Genomic DNA, 17,852 nt, shown 5'->3' with positions numbered 1-17,852 from the left:
GCTTTGACTGGCATATAGCAGGTACTCAATAAATGTTTTCTGAATAAATGACATCTAGTCTCACTCCTCATTACCCAGACAGGGAAACTGAGGCCCAAAGAGGCAGAGACCTGTCTGCCCCTAGTCAAAAAGAATCATGTTAGAACTGGGACAGGTCCTCAGCCCCTAGCCTCCCAGCACAGCAGCCTGGGGCTCTTTCCCTTGTATCAAAGGGCCCCTGGCAAACTCTCCCACCCTCCTATATCCCTTCACACATTCCTCGCCTCCCACCCCCACCTCCAGCTTTCCTCTTTACTTTCTCTTTGCCAGCTGGATAATTAACCATTGGAAACAGAACCTATAATTACTGTCTCCCCCATGCCCTTAAATTGCTTTCAGTTTGGGCTCTGTGACCGCTGTCTTGGGTGGGGGCTAGTCTCCCCACCTCAGCAGCCTCCCAAAGGGGGAGCCAACCTAAAAGCACCAGCTGGGACCCCAGCCCCCCAGATCCAATGGCCAGCTGTACAGGAGGCCAGCAGCAGATGGGCGAGGAGGGTCCCTAGACACGCTGAGGCTGACTTAGCTGGGGTGTCAGTGGGACTGTGACATGCCCGGGCAGGACAAGTAGCCTGCAAGGCAGGCAGGCAGGCGGGCCGGATTTCCGAGTGATTGATGCCAGGTGGTCAAAGGGCCCAAACTACGATGGCCCAGTTGGGACTGGGTTTCTCCTTTGGTTCTTCAACCCACCTTCATGCCCCTGCCTAGAGGCTTCCAGGCCATCCACATCCCTCATGATTCAGGGAGGCCTTCTAGAAGCACAAATGGGCCAGTGCAATAAGTTGTACGAGTCCTAGCCTTCCAGCTTCACAAGGCCTATTCCTACAGAAAACTGAGGTCTGATTAGCACCTGCCCAGCTTGGTTTTATTGGTGACCTGGGCTCAGCCTGTGAAGGAAGCCAGGCAGCTCCACCCTCACCTGGGAAACATCCTCTATCCCTGACTCACCTGGTGCTTGGGCTCAGCTGGGACAGGAAAGAGAGCAGAGGGTGGGGCTGGTCTGGGGCCCTACCATAGGAGGCTTAGCTCCTGCCTCCAGCTAGCTAAGCTTAGTCCCTCCCTGCCCCACACAGATGGAAAAGGAATGGGAGGAGAGCTTTTATTCTCCAAGATCCCCAAGGAAGTACTCTTGCTCAGTCTTACCCAACAAGAGGCAAAGAACAGAGGAGTGGGGTGAAGACCCACCCTCAAGGAACTTCTATTCATTAAGGGTGTAGTAAAAGGCCTGGCCTTGAACCCTAGTGTTCCCATTCACTTGATGGGTATTTTGGGGCAAGTTACTGTCCCTTGTAGGGTCTCAGCTTCCTTGTCTCAAATATGAGGCAAATAATTCTACCCCTTCCACCCTTATCGGGCAGTTTAAGAAACTCAATGAGATAATGTGTGTAAATGTATTTTTTATTAAGTGGCAGGCACTGTCTAGGTGAAGGAAAGTCTGACACAAAAGGTGACTGAGCACCACTATGGCCAGCACTACACAGGCACTGAGCTCAAACCAGTGCCAGCCATGGCACCTTGGCCAGGGCAAGTGGGAACAACCAGTTACAAACCTCTGAGCCATTGAAAAGACTTCTCCATGCTTCCTTTGCCCTCTCCCACAGATTTTACTTCACACTCCCATAGCTACTCTCCAGGGAGCCCAGGATTTCCATTCTCCACCCATCAGTAAGATGAGGGCAGCCAGTATCCTGAGCTGGGCTGGGACCACCCAAGGATACTCAGTTAGAGAAGTGTAGGAAGGGCTCACCCAGCCCAAGTCAGGCTCTGCCTCAGTTACAATCATCAATCTGGCCTGAACCAGCTTTGGTTGGAGACCCTGGGCCCAGGCCGGGCCCCACTCTGGGCAGGCAGTCAAGCAACAGAGGCCCCATCTGATCCAGGCACTTCCTTTGGTTAATGAGAAACCAAATAAACAGCCTCTGCCCCAGCTGGCTCCCGGAGCACCCCAGTCAGGCCCAGCCCTGCTCCAGCCCAGTCTCCCTTCCTTCCCCCCTGCAGGTCCTGTGGCTCTGTGGGCTCTTCTCTGCCTTTCTTCTCCATGCGCTTCCCACTTCCCTCACAGCCCAGCCTGTTCCTTGGCTGGTTCACTTGGGGCTTCCTGCTCTGGATCACGAACTAACCCTCCCCTTCCTTCCTCCTCCTACTTTCCTCTAGTGCCTTCTTACCCATATTTAGCTGCTGGGATCTCACTTGTGCGCCTCTCCTGACATCTGTCTTAGCCATCTCCACAGGGAATGACCCCCCCCCCCAAGACCTGCAGGCTGCTCCAGGCTGGAGTGGAAAGGCCCTGGCACTGCCAGATGGGGTTTCCGCCTTAGGACTGAGGCCAAACCCTCTTTATGGACCTCACCACACCCTCCAACCCCCAGCCTGTGGGAGGTAGACTGCATGCTCAGGGCTGCTCTAGCTAGGGGGCTTCAGCTGCCGGCCAGAAGCTCCCAAGTATGCCAAGGTGAGGGCATACACTGGAGTGGCCCAGCTCTGAAGACGGGTAGATTTTCTGGCTAAGAAGTGAACTGGGAAGCCTGAAGCAACCCTAGGACCCAGTGAGCTACAGCTGAGAGCCAGCTCTTGGGAAGTTATTTCTATCCACCCCCAGGCATCCTGAGGCAGGGCAGGGCTGGGCCTGCCAGCAGGTCCCAGATCTAGCCCCAGCCAGGTGGTGGCAGTACTTCTGGACACACCCAGATCTCCATGGGAACAAACCCTCCTCCATCTACCCTCTCTAGTTGAGCATAGTGCCATAGTAGGCAGATGCCCATGGCTAATGCCACAGAGGTGACAGGACACAGATGAGGAAATGGTTGAAGGCTCCAACAGAAAAAAAGGATAAAGAAACTGGGCAGGATAGCAGAAGGGGCAGAAGGCTTGAGACACCTTGCTCCATTAGGACAGCCACCCTCTTCCCATACTTGCCCAGATCACCCACCATGTTTTGAGCACAAGAAATACCTCTCTCTCTCTCTCTCTCTCTCTCTCTCTCTCTCTCTCTCTCTCTCTCTCTCTCATACTCACTCATACATTCACACTTCATTCTCCAACATCATGACACCATTTTACACCCATCTCCATGTGGTTAATTTTTTTTTTTTTTAGTTCTTATTTTTTCTAAGAAAAAAAGCAACAAGAAAATAATTCAGAGTTTATACAAAACATCTTTACATTATTTTTTTTCCAAAAAAAGACTAGTATTTACACAAATGACAACAGAAACAAAAACAAATTGCCTTCCGACTGCCACCTGGAAGAGGCTGGGTTTTCCACTCTCTCTCTCCCACCTGGCACTAAGGTAGGCAACTGGCCAGGAGGCAGTATGAAGGTGGATGGTGTAAGGCCCAGTTCCTTCCATGGCCACTCTGGGAGCGCCTGCAAGGCACACTCAAGTGGCAGTCTGTTAGCAGCCGTGCTGGCAAGGAGCCAGGGTCAAAGTGCACGGCGTGCTGGCCCAACCCTGGGCAGCTTCTTCCTCTTTCCAGGCCCCAGTCCAAGAGTAGGAGGCCAATGAGAGCTGGCTTTAGGAACATCCACCTGTGCTAGAGCCCAGAAAAGGAGCAGGCCACCTGGCCTTATACCTGCTTAGGTCTCTGCCCTGGGCCTCTATCTCCCACCAGGCCTAGGGGGCCAAAGGTAAGGAGAGAACAGGAAGGGGAGGGGGGAGAAGGGAGAACTCCCAGCTCTACAGGGCAAATAGCCACCTGGGCACCTCACCTCCCTCCACCCCCCATGAGGTCATCTGCCTGCAACTGCTCTCCTGTTCCCCAGGCAACAGCCAATTAAGACGTTAATTACCGTGAGAGTGAGGGAGGCAGGAGATGCCCAAGAATCCCACAAGGAAGGTGTGTGTGTGTGTGTGTGTGTGTGTGTGTGTGTGTGTGTGTGTGTGAAAGGGTGACAGCCACTACCCCATTGCCAAGATCAGCTTTGTGGCAGAAGGGTCAGGAGGGGAGGGTGAGACACTTTGCCCAAAGGCACTGTCATCTTTCCTCATGGGCAAGAACAGTCCTGACCTCCCTGACCCCCAAATAACAGATAGGCCATCCTATGCTTTCAAGCTGGCCACATCCTGGCCCTGGCCCTGACCCCTTATATTAGGCTGAGCTGGGCTCAGAGGGGCTGACTTTTCCATTTTTCTTCAAAAAAAAAAAAAAAAGCATATGAAAAGGAGTTTCAGCTAAAAAATGAACACAAAAACATTAAAAACAGTGATCATAGCAGACAAACAGTCTTGGGAAGGGGAAAAGGGAGTGAGGAGGGCAGGGCCAGGGGGGCGGGGTCATCTCCCTGCTTACTGTCCATTAGTGTCCAACCCTGCCCTCCTCAAAGGAGCACCCCCACAGAGCCCAGAGGCCTGGCCAGAGGGGGAAGGCACAAGAGCATGGGGGCTGGGGGCATGAGTACCCCCTCCAAAGCCTAGGGGGAGGGCAAAGGGGGATTATAAAAGCCAAGAAACTACAAAACTAATTACAAAGGTGGGCACAGCTGGCAAGGGGAAGGGCGTGGAGAGAAAGGAGAGGTGCAGTCCCCTCCGACGGTCCCTCAGGGCCTGAGGCCGCTCTGGGCTCTCAGACCTTGTAGTAGATGTTCGCTGGGCTCTGGGGTGGCATCTCCTGGACGATGTAGACGGGGTGCCCGTAGTCCCCACTCACCTTCTCATAGTGGGGGCAATAGTTGTTTTCTGTAGTCCGTAAGGGGATGATGATGTCGCTGGGCTCGGTGCCCGCCGTGCCACTGCCCCCCTTGGGACTGGCCAGGGTACTGAGTGAGAGGGCAGGTGCCCGCTGCTGCGTGTGCTTGCGGTGTCGCTTGCGCAGCTTTAGTAGAAGAACCGTCAGGAAGATGATGATGAGCAGGAAGATGAGGCAGCCAGCGCCGACAGCCGCAAACAATGCCACCTTGGAGTTGAAGAAGCTGTCAGAGTCCCCGCTGCTGCCTCCGCTCCCACCTGGGCCACTCTTTTCTTCCTGGTTCACAGTCTCTGAGGAAGGGGAAGGGAGGGGAGGAACAGTTAGGGACACATGGCAGATATAAGGCTGGGTCCCATCCTGCCTTTCTTCAGAGAAAAGGCCTGAAAAGGCAGTGGCAATGGCTTCTGCCCTCTGGGTCCCAGAGTCTGGGAGACACCCATGTATTACCATGCTTGCCATCAGAGTCACCCAGGGAGCCCCGACTACCGGGGGCCTGCGTGGCCATCTTGATAGTGTTGTCAGCCTCCTTGCTGGGTCGGCTAGTAGTCAACTGCTCAGGTGTCACAGCATTGGGGTCTGTGGGTGAAGAGAGGACAGGTGAGGGGAAGGGACCCCACCAATATGAGGGACTCATTCATCTAGGGTGGGACAAGTATGGGCTATATACCAGACCTCAGCTACGTTAACTATACTGCCCCCTCCCCTACTCCCAACAAACTCACATTCAGTCAGAGACATCTGTTGCAAAGGCCTAACTGGGGGCCCTCAAACTGGGTACTCACCTTGCTCGACCTTCATGATGATCTTCATGGTGCGTGTGCGGCACACACCTCCCTCCCGGTTTTCCAGTCCCTCCAGGCTCCCATTGGATGTAGCTGCAGCAAGATGCCAGTGACATCAGGGGGAGAGTCAGGCCTGTCCACCTTACCCAGAAACCCTAGTGCTGCTTTAGGACAGAACTGTGAGGTGGAGAGTAGTAAGGAGCCTCCACCTACCTGTGATTCTTTCAACTCCTTTCCCTCCCACAGGGACAGAATAGCAATTCCTACCCCTCCCCAAGGGTACTGCTCATGACCAGGCCCTGGCCCTTCTTTCTCAGGGGACACTAAGATATGTCTTCTCATTGGGCAATGTTGCTCAGCAACAAAGCAATCGGACTGGCATTTTGAGGGAGGCTTCTACACAAACTGAGTCCCAATCACATCCCTAACTCCCTGTGTGACCTCAAGCAAGAAGTCATACCCCCTCTTGGGGTGGCATCTCCCATAAAGAGAAAAGCCAAACAGGTAGTTGATCCCAAATGGCTTTGCCAACTCTGCCATTCCCAAGATTGGATCTTAGGTGGGCAAAGAAAATAAGAGTGAGAACACCACAAATTGGAGCTCTCCCACTCAAGCCAAGGAGAGCCAGCAGTGGGCCCTTGGTGAATATTAGGGGCAGATTTCAAAGAACAGGCTGGGAGGAGGGCATGCCAGTCTTCAAAGAGGACCATATCAGGCAGAGCCTTAACTGTGAGTGGTTTCACTACTACTTAGAGGCTGCCATTGCTATAGAGTAGGAGAGACCCACATGATGGGCAGGACTCACAGGTAATGTAATAATCATGGTGCTTCTTGAACTCCAGGCCCATGTAGTTGGGGCTGAACTCCTGGAATTTGATGGTGAAGCGGATTTCCTGCTCTGGCCGATTGCAGGTGACCAGCACATTGGGGTCGAGCACGGTGCTGCAGGCAGCTGCCTGTTCAGGCCGAACCAGATACAGCTTGTAGTACTCGTAGGGCCGCCCTGCTTCTGCTCGGGGACAGATGATGTCCAGCTTGTCTCCAATATTTGGGTAGATCACCAGGCCCTTCCCACTCAGGAACCTGCTCAGAAGAAAATAAAAGGTCAGCCTCAGGGTTGGGGTTTTCAGGCTATCTCCCAAGCCAGGAGAGCAAACAATGAGGGTTGGCTGGGCCTCCTGAGTGGGGATGGCAAGAACAGGAATTCTGTCTTTCCTCCATCGTAGGGCAGGAGGTGAGGATAGAGAACCACATTGCCAGCAGAGTGTGGAAGGGGTGGCCCATGGGCAAGGCTGCCAGGTTTTGACTGCTCGGCAGGGTGGGGCACTGCTTAGCTGGGGGAACCCTTTGTCTTAATGTGGCATTTCCGCAGTGGGTTGACGTGGCTGATGGGCTGGGTACCAAGGTGTCAGGTCTGTGTTGCCTTGGAAGTGGCAGTCCAGTCCTCCTCCCATCACCACCACACTCACATTCCTTTATAGCTACTGCTTTCACCTCCTCTGCACACATGCGCATATGTGCATGCACATGCATACACACACACACACACACACACACACACACACACCTACACATGTCTTATCCACTACCCCTCGAAACTCCCAGCCAATGGCTGGGGGAACTCAACCTGCCTGGGATACATACCATCTCTCCCATCCTTGCTAATCTTGGGCATGATATGATGGGGAGATAGGAACAGGCATCTCCTGGAGCCCAGGGATACTGGGCACAGTCTCCAGCCAGGTGTAGCTCCACACAGATCTCCCCACTCCCCACTCACACGGCCCAGTGTCCTACCTGAACATATATCATCCCCATCATGCAAGAGTCTGAATCCCCAAACTTGACCAGTCTCACTCCTAAGAACAGAGAGAGGAGAGGGGACCGAAGCAGAGAAAATAGATCATATAATATAGGGCCCTTGGAACTTCCTTCATCTGTGTTCTAATTCCCCCACATCCACACTGCCTCTGCTCCAGATTCTGAGAGGAGATGGACAATTGCCATCTGAGCCGGGTAGGTCTTCTACTCTAGAAGGCTGGACACTTGGGAATAGCAGGGGGAGGGCAGCCGCCCAGGGCCATCTATTCTCATCACTCTATCCTTGCCTAAACATCAAGAAAAAAAAAATGGTGTTCTCTTGGCCACATCTAAGCCTGGGCAGGCTGGAGCTGGGAGCTAGACAGTACTATGTAGGAGAAAGAAGACAGTCTGTGAAATTAGACAGATAGGGCCTTTATTAGTTCTGTAGCCTTGGACATGCTACCTGTTCTTCCTGAGCTTCTGTTTCCTCCCTCATAAATTGGGAGGTGGAAAGAGCCCTCCTCCTTAGGTGTCAGGCCTGTGCTGCCTTGGATGCAATGGCATATGCAGAGCAGGCAGACAAATACTGACACCAAGTACCTATGAGCCCAGCCTTGTTTCCTGAATGGGTGGATAGGAAGAAAAGATGTGGCCCCATCATCAAAGACTTTACTGTCTGGTAGGGATCAGAAAAGTAAATGGTCCATGTTTTAGCAATAGACAGCACCAGGCTATCTATAGTTATGTGTGAGGGGGTAGTTCAAACAGTAAGGGCTGGAGGCAGTGAGTGGAAGCACAACTCATGTGATAGGATGATCAGAGATGATTCAACAGAAAGGATGGGAAGAAAGTGGGTCTTGGGTGACAAATAAGAAGATAACACACAGCAAGAGTGAACAGCATCAACTTGGGGTAGTGAACACACAATACAATGGACAGATGATATATTATAGAATTGTACACCTGAAACCTATATAATTTTATTAACCAATGTCATCCCTATAAAGTCAATAAAATTAAAAATAATAAAAATTTTAATTTAATTTAAAAAGAGTAAACAGCAGTGGCTGGGACACAAAAGTCAGGTCAGTGAATGACATTGGTAGAGGAAGAGGTGGAAAAGCTTAGCTGGGGTCAGACTGAAAAGCTTTGAGGATCACAACCTGCACTGTGGATTTCACCTCACTGGGGACAGACCTTCTAGCAGAAAGACAATGAAGGGCTGAAGGCAGTACTTCAAAAGAATGAAGCTGACAGTGGAAGAGCATGGTTCTACTTTGTGAGGATACATTTCACAGTGGGGACTACAAGGTATGAGGTATGAGGGCTATCTGGGAGCTCTGTGACCTAACCCCAGAAAGGAAAATGACAGCCAAGGAGGCGAGTATGAGAACTAGTTCAAATAGATGAAGGACATGAAGAAAGGCAGCCCTCTCTTCATGTCCAGTGACGCTCCACCAAGCTGGGACCTGTGATCTTGCTGTGCAGGATTGTAAAATCCACGAGGTCTCCCCCTTGGTACCTAACTTTATTGTACTCCAGAGGGCCAAAAAGGGAGCAGGCATGGGATGGGAGCACACATAAACATTTAAAAGTGAATGCCCCCACCCCATGTTCCATAAAAAGCAAAGAAGTTTCACCAAAGCTTCTATATTTCCCAAGATACTTTTCACTTTCCAATCCTCACACTGATTCCATCCAGACAGCAGGATTAGACAACTTCTAACACCTTAGAGCCACAAGGAAGCTTAGACCCACTGAGCCCAGGCTTGCAATGTGAAGCTATGATCAGATGAACATTTCCATTGAAGGGAGGTACTCAGAGCCAACCGGAGGAGCCTAAACTCACCCAGGACATTAGCCCCTAGAGCCTCTAAGAAAACCCTGTACATCTGCACCTCAACAAGAACCTACATGTAGGTGACAGCAGGTACACTGAGGGCATGCAAGGGGGTACAGACCAGTTCAGCTTTCTAATCACCTGGCCCTGGCTTACTCACCAAGGTGTCCTATCTGCCCTGAGCACAGTCTTCCATTGCCACTCAGGACCTGAAGCCATGGAATTAAAACACAAGGCTTCCAGCTAACTGGAACCCAAAAACACGGAGGAAACAAATGTCTACATAGTGGGTAGGTGTGGGAGAAGAAGAGAGGACTATTGCCCCCAATATCCCTCAGACTCAATTCAACCTCAGTGAACATGTTCATAAATATTCATAAGTTCATTTGCATAGCAGCTGGCAAAGGGAAAGGTACCTTCCTCTAAAGTGCAGAAGGGAGAGGAGCCTGAGGAGACCTGTCTTCCCTGACTCTGAGTGCCCCCCCCCCCACTGGAAAAACTGCTTCTTGGTCTATGAGAGGCCCAAGAAAGTGGCAAGGGGCCACAAGGATTGGGTATGTAGCCAGTGAGAGGGTGAGGTCATGAAGACATGTACAACACTAGTCACATTGTACAGAGCAACCCTGAAAGTCTTGTCTCATACTCACCAGGTTAGGAATAGGGGCAAGAGAGGAGGTAGAAGAGATTGTCCCCAAGTTAAAGTCTTTATCCTCTGCTTTTCAAAAAGTACTACTGCCCCCAGTATCAAGTGAAGCTTTCCTGCCTGGGGCTACCCCCAGACAAAGCCCTTTTCTGGAAACTAAGGGGATTGACATGGCCCAGCAGGAAGCCTGAAACAGGTCGTCATGGTAACCCCTGAGATCTTCCCTCCTTAGCATCTGATAGCCCCTGGATCCCATGGAGCCACCCCAGGGAGTAAAAAGACTTGGGGAACACAGCCTGAGCAGTCCAGCTCCTGCCTTGGGATCTGCCTTTTCCCCTGCACCCTAGTCCATGTCTCTCCCACAGCCTTCCCACCTATGATAGCAAGAAAGAACTCTGGAATAGGAGAAGCCCGAAGGATTTAGGTAGTAGCCTCCAAGGTCCTGGACTGGCCAGAAGCTAACTGGCCCTTGTTTCTTTTGTCCAGCTAAGCCCCTCTCCACCCATACACATACAATGTCCAGGGGGGAGAGTTTGCAGTGTGGGATTATGCCCAGAAAGCTTGCCCATGTTTGACCAGATCTATACTTCCTTTCTCCTCATCATTACCTCAGGCTCTAGGAACTTGTGGTCAGAGAGTGGCCAGAGGGAGAGCCTGGTCCCAGGCCATGCTAGTCCAAGTTTAGTAGAAAAGACTAGCCACAGCCTTGATTGTGTGACCCCAGCACCACCACGCCTGCACCCCCCAGGGTGGTAGGACCAGTGGAAGACAGAACCCAAGCCAGAGCTCAAGTCTGCTCTCATCCCAGCAAGGGTGGGGAGCCCCCAAATTAAAGACTCCTCTTTCACTCCCCCAGCTCCACCCAGCCCCTGAGGCGGCAGGAGCAGGCCTGGCATGTCCCAGCAGTGCCCGCCCAGGCGTGGGTGGGCAGGAACAGAAGCTGGGTCCTGGCACACGCACAGCACTGTCGGAGACAGGGAAGCCAGGAGAGTCCCAGAGGAGGTCACTCTCCACACCCACACTGGACTATGACCTCCTATCTGCCCCACCTGGCCAATGCTAGGGTCCACTGGAGGCTTAACTTTCCCTTCCTCATTGTCTACTTTCTGAAAGGAAGATTTCTGGACTAGACAGGAAGCAACGGTGCAGTTCAGAGCTTAGGAGGGAGAGTCTCAGGTAATGAGTTACTGTCTCTAGTTCAGATCAACTGACCAGGCTGCCCTCAGAGGTAGGCCCAGCAAAGTCAAATGAGAAAGTCAGAGCACTGCTCATCCCACACAGGCAGGGCCTGAATCACAAGGACAAATGCGTTCATACCTGTGAGGTGAGAGAGGAACCTAGAGAGGCAGGGAGCCAGTGCCTCTTCCCAAACTCCACCTTGAATTCCCATATCTCATAGAGTACACAGCAGGAGAATGGTGTGGACAGAATGGCACACAGCACAGCTCTATCTTTACAGGCTGGCTGACTGTAGACAAGTCACTTCCCTTTTCTAGGCGTACGACTCCTCATCTTGGAAATGGTTATTGTTCCAACTTCCTAGGGCTGTTGGGAACATCCAATGAGTTCACATATGACACTTGTGAGTAGCAAGGTGCTGCCTATTAGTTAGCATATCAAAAACAGTGCTATTTAGAAGTAAGAAGCTGCTAGCACCCCCACCCAAATTGAGTACCAGACCAACACACCCAGGAGGAGCTTCTGTGGGCACAGGGCAAGGAACCCCAAATGTGGCTGGCGAGCATTTCCCCAATTCAGTTCCCCTATTACAGGGTGAACCTCCCACAAACCTGGTGTTCCCATGGCAACCAGCAGCCTCCTGGCTGGCCACCCTTTCTGTAGTCCCAACCCCAGAAAACCATGATGCACATTAGTATCCTAGGCCTGCCCATCATCAGCCACTGAGCTGGTGAAGCAATGGAGAGCCTGAAGGGAGAAAGGGAACCCTTGATTCAGCCCCCACCCTAGCCTCACAGGCCCTTCTAGCCCCGGCCTGGCTGCATGGGGTGGGGGTGGAGAGGGAGAGGAACAGGGAACTCAATGAGCTGCTGGGTTCCCATCACTCCCAGGCCCCCACCTGTAGCCAATCAGCCACAGAGTAGAGGAGGTCAGGTCCCTAGCCGCCCTGGAGAGGGGCCCCATAAGCTGGCCTCCCCAGGTCTGTGAGCTGGAACAGCTGTGAGGGGCCTGGGGACAATACTTTGGCTTGTAGCAGGCAAGCCTGGGTTGGGGTCTGCAGCTGCCCCCACCCATACAAATGGAGTCAAAGGGTCCCGGATGCCAAGCTGAACCCCCACCCCTTTGTAGGGAAGGTGTAATGTGATCTTAGACACATTCCCACTCCCTGGAGGTGGGGGAACCTGAGTGGGGGGCAAGAAGGGGTCAGAACGGGACTGAGAGACTGAACTGCAGCAGCTGGACTTGGCTGAAGACTCAAATGTGAGGTTTGCCGGCTGCCCCAAGCTCTCTGGAAAGGAGGCTGGGGGAGGGGGCCACCCTAGGACCTTCCATCACAACCCCCAGCCAAATGCATGCGCACACTCTGGTTCCTCCCAGCCTCTAGTGGGATCAAACCCCCCTCCCCACCCTGCATGCCTCAGACAAAGCGGACAAGAGGGGCCAAGGAGACAGAAGCTCTTGCCACCCAGGGTCTACCACACTGAGAAGCCAATTTGGGAAAGAGGCTGGGAGTCTTGAACTGGCCCTTCCAGCTCCCCTCTCACGCTCAGGGCTGGGGTACGCCCTGGAACCTGCAAACATACCCCTGGCCCCACCACTTCTTTATTTTGATATTTTTCCCAAGGAGGAAGCAATTAAGCAGGGTTTATAAGTGCTGGGAGATGGCGGGGAGGGGGGGTGTTGCCAGCTCCTGACAGGGCTGAGGAGACAGACCAAAAGCCTGGAGGAAGAGGGGAGGGAAGAGAGAAAATGAGCCTGTGAGGGAGCACGGGCATGTGCGAGAAACAAAAGGACTTGAGAAAAAGAGGCAGAGAGTGACTAAGAGTGAGAGGGAGTGTGAAAAAGAGGGAGAGCTGAGAAGCCTGGCTAGAGAGAGGAGGTGAGTGCAGATCAGAGAAGGCCAACCAACAGGGACCTGAGAGGGAGAACCAGAAGCCAAGAGGGAGACGGACAGAGGGAGAGTGTTCATTTGAAAGGCTTTGGCAGCCTGAAGTTGGGTGCGGAGGCAAAGGCAGACTCCAGAGCTCCAGTGGAGCTGAGGGTAGTGCCTCCCTCCTGTATTCTTACCCACCCCCATGGTCCTGAGACGAGAAGGAAGGGGGGCAGGGGCACACAGGGGTACTAGAGCCAGGCCCCAACCATTACCAAAACCTGCTCAATTATAAGATATAATTCATGTAGGTCCTACTGAATCCTCAATCATCACCCCCACCTCCCAGAGTGCCTGAGTGGATGTAGGGGTGTCAGACCTCAAAAACCTACAAACCAGTCCAGAGCACTAAAAACTCAAAACACATAAAAGGGAGAAACTCAGAGAAATCCTATTTCTCCCAGCTCACTGCCTCAACTCTGCGGGAGGGCTCGCTTCCAGCTGTGGAGCTGCATGCTATCTCTGGTTAGAGACCTGAGAGAGCAATTAGGTCACTCCCATGAGCCCCTATGATGGGCTACCCCAGGTGGCTTTCAGCTCTCCTGTCTCAAGAAAGGAGCATTTCCAGCCTCTACCCTTAAGAGAGAGACCTGGGCGCTTTACAACCTTTCCTTCTAGGCTCTGCAGCCCAGGGCCCCCAGACCATTTTGAGTTCCTACGGTTAGTAGAGCACTGTGCCCGATTTGGCTTTGGGTATGGGAGAAATTCTTGCTACTCTCTTTCCAGGACCAAGACAGAGCCCTCTATCCTGACCCTGGTTTAGCTACTCCATTGAACAGTAAATAGGACCCTACCTTAACCCAAGGAGAAGAAAACTAAAGAAGCTGTCTTCTCCCATTCCAGGACTCAGATGGCCCTGGGACCTAAGAGTCTGAGGGAGGCAGGAGCCCAGGAAGTTAGCTGGGAGCCCAGGAGAATGGGTAGGAAAAGATTTCAGATATAGAAATGGAAAAGCACTGACAGGGTAGGCCAAGGCCCCCCACTTTACCACCAAGTCCAAGCCCCCGCCCCACTTTACCACTAAGTGTGTGTGTGTGTGTGGGGGGGGGTCTGCACAATGTGAGACCTCAAGAAAACATGAAGGAAGAGCAATTTTGACCCTAGGTTCCAACCTGAGTCCTAGATGCCAAAGGAGAAAAAGGTCCAGAGGTCACCACACAGCCCCATTCACTCCCTATTAACAGCCCAGAAACCAGTGAGCCACCGCCCTGAAAGGTGTGTGTTGCTGGGCAGGGTGTGTGTGTGTGTGTGTGGCGGTGGGGGGTTATAAAGGGAAAGGAGGAGGGGGGGGAAGAAAGGATCTCCTCTACATAGCTGCCTCCCCAACCCCTTGGGGGAAAGCTGAGCACAGCTTCCCAGTCTGAGGGACATAGGGTGGAGGCCAAGGGACTGCCTGGGCAGGAATCTTTCAAATCCTTAACTCCCCACCCACTTCCCTCCCAGGCTGACCCCCCCTTCTCCTGGGTGTCCTCGAATCTCTGCCACAGGATCCAGTGGGAACCCCCCACACACGGGCGCTCGGTTGAAACCCCCCCTCCCCTAAACGGCTCTTCCACTCCGCCCCTCTCCACCCGCCGCCTTTGTGCGCCTGGAAGCAGCGCCCGCCCTTCCAAGGCCCCGGCAGGGAGAAAAGGGGGGCTAGAAGAAACAGCAAAGCATAAAGCTAGGGAGGCAAACCAGGGAAGAAAGAGAAATGAAAATGGGAGAAGCTGTAATTGGTATATGGGCGCTGCCAACCACCCCAAGCGGGAGTCCCGCGCCTAGGTCCCTTCACAGCTAAACAAACGAGGAACCAATGTTTCGGCCTCATCCCTGGCCCAGGTCAAAGTCGCCCCCACCCCCAGGCTCTGGACGAAAACCGCCACGTTCTCAGGGGCCCCAGAAAGGGCTGACTTCTCCCCCCACCACCCAGTTCTGTAGTGCGCCGCTGAGCGCCTGCACTCCCAGATCCCCCTGGAGTGACCACCTCGACTTGATCTGGGGGGTATGGAGGAGAGGGCCCATAAGCTTCAGGGTCACAACCCAGACAAGTGCCCCCACCTCAATTCGCTGCACCCTGCCCCGCCCGTCCGCAGGAAAACACACTCGAAAAAGCCAGAGACAAAATGGGGCGCAGATCTTCTCCCAAACACTTCCCCACTTGCACTTAGGGGCGCTCGGCCTCACCCCCAGGGAGTGCCTCCCACCCCCAGGGACTAGAGCAGATTAAGTTACTCACTTGGGGTTGAGGGAACTCCAGGACACGGGCTCCAGGTTCTTGGCCAGTGGCGTGGCAAGCCGGCACAGCGCCAACAAGACCATCGCCACAAGCCACTTGCCAAGCCAACGCTGCCCTGGCCGGGCCATCTTCCCGGGGGCAGGCTGCAGTTCCGGATCCCCTGGCGCCTCCTCAGCAAAGCTCGCCTCGTCTTGCCGCCGTGCTGCGCTGTGCTCTGAAGCGCTCAGGCTCCCATCCTCATGGTCCACGGGCCTTGAAATGCTCCCTTCCCGCAGGCTTTGGTGCCGTTCTTCTCCTGGAGAGCCAGGAGAACTCACTGGGCAGCCGCCCCCAACCTGAGCACAGGCTGGGGCCTCCAAGGGCTCCTTTCCCTCACCTCTCTGCTGCACCAGAAGCGACGGGGGCTCTGCGCCCCCGGGTGTACCCGCCTGATTCCGCTCTGCTTTCCGAGATTGTTTGGGACTGCGTACCCTTTCCCCAACAGGGTCTCCCCTCTGGGGATTCAGTGGCCGCCCCGACTCCTTGATTATCTCGGTATCGGCACCCCTCAGAAGATGTGGGCTTCTCCTTAATACCCAAGCGCGGTCCGGGAGTTCCCACCTGGCTCGCCCTGACACAAGTTCCGTTCCGCCAGGCCACACTGGGACTCCGGGCTCCGCGCCCCCCCCGACAGCTTCTGCTTCAACGCGGGCCCCGCTCGGTGCACTTAAAAGAGAGGTGAGATGCGGCTGAACGAGCTAGTCCCTTCAGTTTGTGCCTCTGAAGCCTCGCAGGAAGGCCCGGCAGCCAAGTCGCGAGTCCTAGCTCCCCTGCGATTGCGCCCGAGGGTCTTCGGCCAATGTGAGCCTCACACACCTCGCACTGCGATCCAGCGCACATAGACTCCCTCCTCTGCTGCTAAACTGTCTACTCCCTTGCTCCCACGAAAGCAAGGCCAACCCTACTGCTCTTAGCCAATAGTAAGCTCCATTTCAGGGTCCTTGCCCCCTCACCACGCCCCCGAACAGGAAGGGGCGGGGCTTCAGGGAGCTCTTAAGGACGCCGCGCTTTCCATGGCACCAATCTGAGTGTGTGGCTCCTGCGGTTAAGGGTGGGTCCCGCCTAGTCCAGTTCCCAGAGCGCTTACCCGTGGGAAGTTGGCGCTCCTCTATAGCTGTCGGCTTCCTCTCCTCCCTGCGTACCTGGTCAACACTCCGACCCACTGTCCTGAACCACACAGGCTCTGTCACAAGCACCCCAAGAAAGTACTTTCATTCTCTTTTACATACACACAGGAGCCCCGAAGTCCTGCTCTGTGGTAAGGATAGCCTGTTTGCTCCAGGACCAGCATCCCGTATAACTCTGGTGGCCATTCCTCCTTCCACCCTTTCAATGAAGTGTCTGCTTGCACATTGACCCGGAGACCTGAACATACAAACGGATAGCGGTGGGTAGTGGAGATTCAGACGGGTTAAGTACGGGATTCCCGGGGTGGGGGTGAGTTTTTCACCATTAGGTACTAGGCCTTTGAAATTTCAGATTTTGGAGGAGAGCGACAAGAGCACAGATTTAGAATTCGGTTCTGTCAGAAGGGGCAGAATAGGCCAGCAGGGACAGGAGGGCACCTTCCTAAAGAAAGATACCTCTAAGGCAAAGAGGAAAGGCATGCGGCAGGCCCCTTTTCAAAAAGCAAAAGCGTTGTTCAGAACTCGCAGACACCGACTCCAGCCTCTCCTGGCCTGACCATCTGAGTCTTTGTCTCCAGCCCTACCCCATTCTCCCCGCCCCTCCTCGCTTCCTAGCTTATAACTTTGGCTCCATCCCACAGCTTGGCCCTCCCGGTCCAACCCGCTGGCCCTGGTCCGATCCCAACAGACACACCCACGTGCTAATATCTCCCCCTACTGGTCTTTCATAGTACTGCGGGCACCTGAAACATGCTCTCGCTGAACTGGAGCGTGGCACACACAAGCTTGGCACAAGCGCTTAAACACAGACCTGGAACAGATGTCGTTACCTTGTCAAAAACCATGACCCAGTGTAAGGTATAAGAGAAAGCAGAGTAAAAATATGTGGATTTGGGATTGCCAAGGATATGAAGTCCCCTTGCTGTTTCTTTATGGAGGAACCATTTGAGGCACCAAAAGTTCTCTACCATTTATAGAGTTTCATGCCTTTATCTCATGTAAGTAGGAGGCTGAACTATGGAGTTTCTCACTGGATTCTCTTATTATCTCTTTGGCTGAAAAGCGGGCCTCTATTTGAGGGGGGAATAAAAAGAAGCGGGACCCCACCTGCTCTCAGGGAATGAGGGGGATCTGGGTAGACAGAGAGGAGACGGAACTATCTAAAGTCTCTCAGAGCCCAGCTTGGCCCCTTATTGGGGTGTGAGCAAGGAGAGATGAGAACAAGATGCAAAGGTACCCCAAATTCAAGCTTGGAGACAAAGATCCCCCCAAGTGCATGGCAGAACATCAAAACCTGAGGATGTACTGGGTACCTATTCTGTGCCAATAACTGTGGTAGATGCATTTCCTTTTGTAATCATTTTAAATGAGTTTCATTATCCCCATTTTACATAAATGGGAAACTAAGGCTCAGGGAGGAGAAGTGACTCATCTGAGGTCACCTAGCTACTCAGTAGTATAAGCAGGATTTGACCAGAGAGTTATCTATCTCCAAAGCCCATGTTCATTTCCCTTTAATGTGATTTGACACATTTTCAGCCCCCTCCGGCTTACATTTTTGCTTAATTCG

At 53.3% G+C, this 17,852-nt stretch overlaps 1 protein-coding gene across 1 annotated transcript; it reads right to left on the bottom strand.

Annotated features, from left to right (window-relative positions):
* Window positions 1-3,103: 3,103 nt before the first annotated feature.
* EFNB1 (ephrin B1) lies at window positions 3,104-16,009 on the bottom strand. The gene is made up of 5 exons (XM_084870324.1): window positions 15,117-16,009; window positions 6,309-6,586; window positions 5,504-5,596; window positions 5,169-5,297; window positions 3,104-5,011 (listed from the first exon to the last, which is right to left on the bottom strand). Exons 1-5 carry the CDS (start codon window positions 15,242-15,244, stop codon window positions 4,599-4,601), a joined length of 1,041 nt encoding a protein of 346 aa, XP_084726450.1. The 5' UTR covers window positions 15,245-16,009; the 3' UTR covers window positions 3,104-4,598.
* Between the last annotated feature and the right edge of the window lie 1,843 nt (window positions 16,010-17,852).

The sequence above is a fragment of the Pipistrellus hanaki genome (assembly GCF_964339955.1).
Source record: "Pipistrellus hanaki genome assembly, chromosome: X".
NCBI lineage: Eukaryota > Metazoa > Chordata > Mammalia > Chiroptera > Vespertilionidae > Pipistrellus > Pipistrellus hanaki.
This window is presented reverse-complemented; position numbering and strand designations above follow the sequence as displayed.